Source organism: Chiloscyllium plagiosum, unplaced genomic scaffold (genome assembly GCF_037043375.1).
Source record: "Chiloscyllium plagiosum isolate Xiang-an unplaced genomic scaffold, Cpla_swu_hap1 HiC_scaffold_14, whole genome shotgun sequence".
In the NCBI taxonomy this organism is placed as follows: Eukaryota; Metazoa; Chordata; class Chondrichthyes; order Orectolobiformes; family Hemiscylliidae; genus Chiloscyllium; species Chiloscyllium plagiosum.
Window position 1 is genome coordinate 34,023,973 of NW_028270152.1, and position 10,102 is coordinate 34,034,074.

Here is a 10,102-nt window from a genome sequence, read left to right on the forward strand (position 1 = left end):
TATATTACCCAGAACACCAGGTGCACTGCTCCCATATGCATAAACTCCCCATCCTATTCTAATAAACTGCATCTTGTGCTAAGTTCTCAAGGGAACATTACTTTCCATTCAAGTTATATGAAATTACTTCTAAGGAAAGGTCATATTCTTTATATTTAGTCACAATTCCTTTGCCATTTTTACAAAATAACCCTACACAGAACTTTTCAGCTTTATCACTCCAATGTTTCCATCGAAACTTCAATTATTTTCAGATAGGAAAACCTGGCCAGTAAAACAATTTATCTGATTTGTTAGAAACGGCTGTTTCTTTGTACTATAACCTACGATATTGATCCCAGAAAACAAAAATATATACAAATCAAAATAGAAAGTAAGAACAGGACTAAATCCAGTTATAAATTTAGTTACAAGAAAGCTTTTATATTACTCAGACAGGGATTTTCCAGGTTCTACTATTAACACAGATATGGGTCGAAAAGTGCGGCGCTGGAAAAACACAGCAGTTCAGGCACGATCCGAGAAGCAGGAGAATCAACGTTGCAGGCATAAACCCTTCATCAGGAATGGTTGAGGGGGGTGGATTCTGAGAAATAAATAGAAGAGTGGGGGTGAAGCAGCTGGGAAGGTGATAGGTAGATGCAGGTGGGGGTGTGATAGGGATAGTGATAGGTCAGAGGGGAAGGGGGAACAGATCTGTGAAAAGGAAGATGCACAGGTAGGACAGTTTAAGAGGGCAGTGCCAAGTTGGAATGTTGGATCTGGGATGAGATGGGAGGACAGGAGATGAGGAAACTGGTGAAGTTGATGCCATGTGGTTGGAGGATCCCAAGGTAGAAGATGAGGCATTCTTCCTCCACGCTTGAAGGAAGGCTTCTTCCAGGTGGCTTGAATTTGGCTGTGGAGGTGGCCCAGGACTCGCATATCCTTGGCGGAGTGGGACTGAAGTGGGACATGCAAGCCCTGGGCCAAAACGTCAATTCTCCTGCTCCTCGGATGCTGACCAACCTGCTGTGTTTTTCCATCGCCACATTTTTCAATTCTGATCTCCAGCATCTGCAGTCCTCACTGTCTCCTATTAACACAGATGTACATTACATTTTAGTCCAGAAAAAGATACTAAGTGCTTAGAGTAAGAGTAGAGAAATGGAACTCCGAACAGAAGAAACCATTTATGGGAAGAAAATGGGGGAATAGAATAAGGTGAGCTGCTCATTCAGACATGATGGACTGAATGGTTTCTTTATGCTCTGATTACAGAATCTGAGAAATGTTACAAATACTTGGAAGAAATGACTGACTCGTTTTTAAAACTGTTAACAAATCAATGAAGAGTTAAACGGGAGAACTTCATGAAAGTTCAGTTAAATATTATGGATGTCACAAATTACTACAACTATTCATAAAATAAAAGTAAAAAGCTGAATCAAAAAGAGCCAAGAAGTGAAATAGGTCTGAGAATGTTGCAGCATAGAGTGGACTAAAGTCATGAAGTAATCAAAATTTTAAATTGAAAACGTAATGCCTTGGGTGGTTAGGAGATCAATGACAACTGACCTGATGGAAGAGCTGGATTCAGTAAAGGACAATATACTGCAATTTGCATGTGTTGTACCTTTTGGTGAAACAAAAGCAGCCCAATGATAAGCATACTCGAACATAGCTTGCAAGTTACTAAAAAGTACAATAATGTTCAACAACATTCATAAGGAAACATGCAATTTTGATGAGGTAGATAGACATTTTTGGTGGTCACTTAGGTGTGGGACTCAAGCATAATTCAGTTTCAAAGACAAAGATTTAACAAATTTAACATGTTTTCAGTGCAAACGAATAGCCCAGGATGTAGATGAATCAAAGGCAAGCACTGAGAATGATGGTTAGAGGTGACAATATAAAACAGGAAAAATGTTTGGAAAAGCACTTTATACTCTTTACATTAGCAAAGCATCCCGAAGTACTTCGTAAATCTACCAATCCCGAACAGAAACAATGGTATAACAATGTTAAATAAATACATTGTGATCAAGATGCATGGCATCTAGATTGTAATAACGTACTAATTAAACCAGACTCTCTGCCACATGTTTGTCATACTATAATCATACAATTTTCCCCAATTGCTCAAAGCATTTTTGCATCAGTTAGCTGATTAAAGGCTGGTGACATTTTCCTTCTGCTTTGCTGTAAATTTTGTTTTTTAAAGAAACAATGCAAAATAGCACACTGGAAGATTTCTGTCTAGAATGTTTGTGACCAAGTAGTTTTTGGGTTTCAGAATTTACCGGATTATAGAATTACTTTAAGTGCTTCAGTGAAAGTTTGTGATTCAGAAAAAAAATTCACTGAAGAATAAAACAGTGATAAAACATTACAAAGCACTACTAAAAATTGTTTTATGATCTAGATACTGTATGTTCAAAGCTTCTAATCCCAAAGTACAAAACTAAAATGACGTGATGAGTTGCTTGTGACTGCTCAAGATTCTCAGGCAACTGGTGTTTCTCAACAAATGACTGGAGATTTTATTTTGTATTTCATAATGGGACCACTTTAATGGAATGCTTTCCAGGACAAATCACGTATCTTTAAAACAAAATTTTGATAGTTAAACACAGATGAATGCCAGGATTATTGTATTTATCACTCATAATGCTACCCTGTATTTCAGCTGTCTTTCAAGAACACTTAGACAAGCAATAAAAAACCCCACAGTTGCACAATTAGGTTTCTCAAAAATACTGAATGCCTGTGCTTTGATTGGTCACAGTAACTATCAAACACAAAAATATAAACAAATTTCATCTTCAAAATTAAAACAGAGCACCTGCAAGAAAATAACAGACCCAAACAACACTAACAGACCCACCACAAATAAACAGACTAGAAACAGAAATATATGGAACCCTGTATTCCTCCATGCAACATTTGGGAATAAAAATGAACAGATGAATCTGTACATTAATATTTTGGTCTTTACATCAATGGAATCCCTTTCTTGACTCATGCTATATACCCTAATTTTTAATATTAACTAAATTTATGGAATCTAAGTGACACATTTCATTTTATAGCTGCACATCAAGATAATGTACCAAGCCATATTTTGTTGTCAAGACAAAAACTAACTGCTCTCTAAATTCTACCGTTGATTCATGGCAAAGAGAGCATGCTTTCAAATAATAATCACTAGACACCGGGCAAAAGTTGTTTGATTCGGAAAGTAAATGCCATAACTCCTGAGAAATGTTAATTTCTACACATTTACTTGAAACAATGTCACATCTATTACACACACTTTTGGAAGGTTCAAATAGAATTTCATTTAGCTAAAATTATACAGCAATCATAAGAAACTGAAGAGTATTTTACGTGATGGCTGATCAGAATCTGGACTGAATCAGGTGTAAACAGATGCTCCAGAAAGCATCGCGTACCAGCTAATTATGGCCACAGCGCTGAAATACGTTCAGAATTCGGCCACTATAGTGAAGATTGGAAGAAACCTCAAGCTTTCACCACACTGTTTCGTGCAAAGAAAATTTCAACCGCCATAAATTTTAACGTCATTTTTCTCCAAGCTTAAAGTAACGAAGTGGGTCAGTTTTACAAAACCAGTTACATTACCCGTTCTGAGGGGTGCGAACAGCTCACAGCGCAAATCGCTTTCTTTAAAAGGCGTAAAGCCAAATTATGAAAAAAAACTAGCAGCATTGCGTCTAATCAAAAACTAAATTTAAAATGTAATGATAGAATATTAATTCAGACACGCTAGATAAATTGTAAAACAGGATTTGACAGCGGTGATATAAAGGGCGTTTCAGAGCAAAGCACATTTTTTAAAATTGCCCTTCAGCGGAGCAATGCAGAAACTTCAATTACATTAATCACCATTATCGGCTAGCTCCCAGAGTTCTTCAATTCCAGTTAAAAACAAAGTTTGAGGGAATTAAAAAAAAACATGAAGTCAGTCTCATAAGGCCAGGTAAAAGTAAAAACGTAAGCATGTCATAACTCAGGTAATGGGCAGGTTCCCAGTTGACAAGTGTTACGCTGAGCTGCTTGCGTCAAATAAAACGATCAGCCTGATCTCAATCTTACACATTGTCGCCAACCAGTTTATCCCTCTTACATTTAGACACCGTTAACGATGTACATTTATATCAGATAAGATCTAAAACAATAGGTACATTTGTGACATTGGTTAGATTAACAGATTAGATAAAACGATAACACTGGCTACCAGTATAACATGTCCGCTTAATTCTTGCTCACATATTCAACGATGACTTAGACCATGACTGGTCTTGATTACACAGCAGTTTTCAGGTGCACTGTAATGTACCAAACCAGTGACCATGAAGTTTCAAGCAACAACATTTTGATTCCTAACCGAATGAAATGTTGCTACAATGAGACAGCACGAACAGTGAGGATTGTAACCTATTTCACAAGCGCATAGGCAATCAGTTAAAATACTACCTTACCTGAAGCTCACACCAGGCAACCTCCAGCCATGTCTCTGTATCCAGACCCTTGTAGACGGTTTTGAAAGAGCCTCTTCCCAGTTCGATATCAAACTTCAGAAACCTGCCGTCGGGTGAAGTGGCGACCGCTTTCATCTCGGCTTCCTCCTCGTTCTCCTCACTCTGGGACTTGGAGAGGTCTTTGGAGTTATCCGGCGGCTCTTTGGATGCGCTGTCGCCCGCTTTGCTTTCCTTCTCCTCGTCGGCGCTGACACTCTCGGTGGCGCTGCCTTTCTTGCCGGCTTGGCTCTCGGTGCTGGAGCCTTCGGCGGCCGCTTCCACTCGCAGCGCTCTCAGCGCCATGCTCTGCGGCTCGGCTTCCGCCCCGCTCTGCGGCGGCGGCGGCGGCGGCGGCAGCACCAGGCGGCCCGGCCTGTCCGCCGACAGCGGCACAATCCGGCGGACAAACCGCTGAGCGAGTCGCGGGTAATCCTGGGCGAGCGGATTCAGTCCGGGGGCCACTCTCCTCCTCACCATCAGCACTGCAGCGGCGACGGCGGCGGAGTCCAGAGCTGCATCCTCCTCCTCCACCTCCTGCTGCTGCTGCTGCCACCCGCCGCACTCGGGGTCATTCCCGGCGCCAGCGCCGACCGCAGACACCACATCGCCGGCGGTGAAGGCGGCCGGGGCAGCGGCGTCTCCCCCCACCGCTCCGGTCCTGTCACTCATTGCGGCGGCGGCGGCGGCGGTTATCCCCGTCAGCCCCGGCTTCCCACTCACATCCTCCTGAGGATCCATTTCAATAATGCGCGGAGACTGAAAATAAATAAATAAATAAACGGCCGAAAACTGAACGGACAACACACCGGGGATGGGAGCCGAGAGACGATGCCTCGCTGCAAGAGCGCAGCCCCGACTGACGCAGCTCTCTCCCACCCCCCACTACCCCGGGCCGGGCACCGCCGCCCCCTCCTCCTCCTCCTCCTCCTCTAAGCACCAACACCCCGAGCCCGGCACCAACAGACCCCCCTCCCCACCCCCGGAAAACGCCTTCGCACAACAAGCCCCGAGCTGCAACTTGATCCATTCAGGGAAGCAGCGAAAGCCGCGAGCGCCGGCTCCTCACGAGCGCTCCGACATCCCAGTCCCCTCCCCCCGCCCGCTCCTCTATCCCCATCCCCATCCCCATCCCCATCCCCATCCCTCGCTCTCTCTCTCTGTCCCCGAACACCAACCAACGCCGGCGGCCGCGCGCTCCGGCAGGCAGGGCGTCCATGCGCGCGCATGCCCGGTCGCGGCGCCGTGACATCAGCAGCGCGTTCGCGCAGCGCAGCCTGTTCTCAGGTGGTTTGCATTCAGCCGCGAGTTTCGCTGCAGTGTAGGTGGCCGTGCTCTTGGTTGGGGTTTAGCTCAGTCGGCTGGACGGCTGGACGGCTGGACGGCTGGCTCGCGGGCATAGTTGGACGCCAAGACCGTGAGTTCAGTTCTTGCACTGGTTGAAATTAACGTGTCAGTGATGAAAGGTCTCGTCGTAATGTCACAGCTGCTGGAAATCTGAAATGAACTCATAAAACGTGGAGGCACTTAGCAGGTCTGGTAGTATCTGAGCTGGAAAGAGTTACTACTTTGAGTGCTGTTATGATTCTCCTTTGGAAATGGAGAAATCATTCAGGACGTGAAATGATTTAAAGTGGCATTAATGAATTCGAAGCCATACTGGTCTTGTGTATGACATTTGGACAGTCAATACCCAACAAATCATAACCAGGTTTCCTAACTTGTAGCCAGAGAATATGGATGCATTTTTAAATTTAAAAACTAACGTAATTATTATCACAGATTTTTATATCCTTCAAATTTTATAGCAGTATTGTCTCTGTTAGCTTTTCATTTATTTCATACCGAACTATGAATTTGTGTTCTTAGACTTGAGTCTCTGTTCAAAGGGAGGTCCAACAGTCAGTGCCACAACTTTCACATTGGTAATAAAAACAAAATGCTGTGGATGCTGGAAGTCTAAAGAAAACACACAATGCTGGAGAAGTTCAGCAGGTCCAGCAGCATCTGTGGAAAGAAAGAGAGTTAATGTTTCGAGTTCAGTATGACTGTTCTTCAAAATTTCCAACATGAGTCAGGCAAGGAGACAGGTCCTAAATCACAAAGCCAGAATGCACCAACCTGTTCCACTATCTGGCTAGCTAAGGCAACTGGCACTCCAAAGAGACCAAGTTGCAGTGAGAACATAAATAACATAAGAAATAGGAGCATGAATAGGCCATTCGGCCCTTGAAGCATCTGCCATTCAACAAAATCATGTACCATCTGTCCCAGGCCTCAACAACTCCTTCATGCCAGCATTACCTTCAGCTCTCCAATACTTCAAAAATTCTATCAACTTCCTCTTTAAGTACTTTCAATGATTTATCCACCACAACTTTCTGGAATAGAGAATTCCAGGCATTCACTACCCTCTAGGAGAAGAAGTTCCTTTGCCTCTCTGTTCAATGAGTAACCCTTTATTCTGTACTATGTTCCCTGGTTGAAATTCGTCCACTAGTGGAAACAGCTTCTTAACATTTAATCTGCCAACTCTCTTCTGAATCTTTCATGTTTCAATACAATCATGCCTTATTCTTCTCAGCTGTAATGAATAAAGCCTAACCTATTGAGTTGTTCTTGATAAGTCGTCTTTCATCCCAACAGTCAGCCTAGTGAATTGTTTTTGAACTGCCTCAAGTTCTAGTACATTCTTCGTTAAAAATGATAACCAAAACTACACAATACTTCAGGTCACAAACACCCTGTACATTTGTAACAAGACTTCTGCATTTTTGAATTCCAACCCTTAGCAACAAAAAGCAAAATTCTACTTGCCTTCTTAATGCTAACCTTTTGTGTTTCATTGTGCTGCGTTTTTGAAGTGTTTCACCATTTAAATAATAGTCTGTCTTTTTTATTCTTCCTACAAAGGTGTATGACCTTACATTTTCAACATGAAACTTCACTTGCCAAGTTTTTGCCCATTTAACTAACCTGTCCATAACCCTTTGCAGATTTCTTATGGTCGAATTATTACATGTCCTTCCATCTATTTTCATACCATCTGCAAATTTAGATACATTACACTCTGTCCCTTGTCCAAATCACTAATATAGGTAGCAAATAATTCAGCCCCACATCCTTGTGTCAGTCTTTCCAACCTGAAAAATATTTATTAATCACAACTGTTTTAATCAATCCTCAATCCATGCTAACATATTTTCCCGAATACAATGAGCTTCTATCTTATGTGATAACCTTTTGCGTGACATCTAATTGAATGCCTTTTGGAAATGCAAATAGTCCACACTGACGGTTCCCCCTTTTCAACTCTGCTTGTTACATCCTAAAGAATTCTAGCAAATTTGTCAAGCATAACTTCCATGTCACAAAACCATATTAATTCTGTTTGATTATGTTAAGCTTTTCTAACTGTCCAGTTATATCTTTCTTAATAATGGATCTAGCATTTTTCCATATAATTGGCTTATGGTTTACATGCATATTGTAAACTGGAGCTATGGATCGTTTTGATAAAGGCTCCAATTTGTTTCAAACACATAGCTGAGCAAGTATCTCTCCCAATCTTACCACCTTTCGTGAGCATATTTTGGAAGGATTTATAAGTCAATATTCAAAATGCTTTTCTGCATTGCAAATGTACCTTCTTTGCCCTCACATCCTGGAGTGGGTCTTGAACTTCGAGCTTCTGATGCTGAGACAAGGATGCTATATATCAAAAGACTACCATTATTGTTATAAACATTTATATTTTCACAGTCAACATACTTTACAAGTGACCAACTGACAATAAACATTCATTTGCAAGCACTTAAAAATAGTTTGATTATTTTCCTATGAATCCATACAAATATAAATCTTGTGATGTCATTTGCAATTTGTTGTTAAACCTATATATAATGCAAAAGAAACAGTTGATATTTAATGAACTAATCCGAGGGAGAAGGCTGAGGCTTAAGGGGCAGTGCCAAATTACATAAACAATCAGGGCAACATGAGAGGAAATGTGCAGCAAAGTTAAATCTTGTCTAATGTTCTTGCCTTATGTTTACGGGATCTTGATCAGATGGGCCAATGGCTGAGGAGTGGCGGATGAAGTTTAATTTAAATAAATGTGAGGTGCTGCATTTTGGAAAAGCAAATCAGAGCAGGACTTATACACTTAATGGTAAGGTCTTAGGGAGTGTTGCTGAACAAAGAGACCTTGGAGTGCAGGTTCATAACTCCTTGAAAGTGGAATCGCAGGTAGATAGGATAATGAAGAAGGTGTTTGGTATGCTTTCCTTTATTGGTCAGAGCATTGAGTATAGAAGTTAGGAGGTCATGTTGCGGCTGTACAGGACATTGGTTAAGCCATTTATATTGCGTGCAATTCTCGTCTTCCTATCAGAATGATTTTGTGAAACTTGAAAGGGTTCAGAAAAGATTTACAAGGATGTTGCCAGGGTTGGAGGATTTGAGCTACAGGGAGAGGCTGAATAGGCTGGAGCACTGGAGTCTGAGGGCTGACCTTATGGAAGTTTATAAAATTATGAGGGGCATGGATAGAATAAATAGACAAAGTGTTTTGCCTGGGGTGAGGGAGTCCAGAACTAAGCACTGATTTAGGGTGAGAGGGGAAAGATTTGAAAGGGATTTAAGTGGCAACTTTTCCACGCAGAGGGTGGTGCGTGTATGGAATAATCTGCCAGAGGAAGTGTTGGTGGCTGGTACAATTATAGCATTTAAAAGGCATCTAGATGGGTATATGAATAGGATGGGTATTGAGGGATATGGGCCAAATGCTGGCAAATGGGACTAGATTGGGTTGGGCTATCTGGTCGGCATGGACGAGTTGGACCAAAGGGTCTGTTTCTGTGCTGTACATCTGACTCGATATTAGTCAATGCTGGGTACAAAAAGCAATTGTCAGCTCCCTCTTGCCATCCTCAATTAGATAAACTAACTCAATACAAACCTGAGTTTTCTCTGTTCTAACATCTTTAATTGCTCAGAATTTTGAAACTAATAAATGTTAAATATTAAGACTGACAAGCATTCCCATTTTACAGAAATACCAAAGATGGTTAAGATCATTAATCGGATTGTACGAAAAGATTTAACTCTGTAAAACTTTGGTAGGTCTGGCAGGGTTGATTGACTTGAGATGGGCAGAAGTAAACAATTTAGAGTGCAAAAAATGAATTAAGTAGATAACTTAGGAGAACAAGAAATAGTAAATTTGGTTGAATAGTGTTAGTCACAGGATTAATTCTAACTGAATAATTCTGACTGATCAGTGTCCATGCATTGCAAGTTGTGAAATACTTTTCATGAGATTCATAATTTTGCATTGGCACCAAATATATTAAGTATGTTAGAGAAACAGTTTGACAAGTTAAATGAGGTAGAGGCATGAAGACAGGTGGTTGTAAAATTGAGCTAGGTATCATGGGGTACTTGCAGATCCTAATGTTGAGTTTTCAGGTCATGTCATTGAGGTAAACCATGACAATGGAAATAAAAAGGGGCTAAGGATAAATATTTAATGTACAAGAGAGTTAATGATGTAATAGAGCAAAACGAGAAGACACTGC

General features: G+C 41.4%; 1 protein-coding gene across 8 annotated transcripts in view; it reads right to left on the bottom strand.

Moving 5' to 3' along the window:
• Positions 1 to 5,359, bottom strand: part of wnk2 (WNK lysine deficient protein kinase 2) — a 172,447-nt gene extending 167,088 nt beyond the window's left edge. For all 8 annotated transcript variants that reach the window (XM_087994281.1, XM_087994277.1, XM_087994280.1 and 5 more), the window contains exon 1: positions 4,488 to 5,359. In XM_087994281.1, coding sequence (XP_087850407.1) covers positions 4,488 to 5,264 — 777 coding nt within the window. In that variant the 5' untranslated portion in view covers positions 5,265 to 5,359. The remainder of the gene's footprint in view (positions 1 to 4,487) is intronic.
• Between the last annotated feature and the right edge of the window lie 4,743 nt (positions 5,360 to 10,102).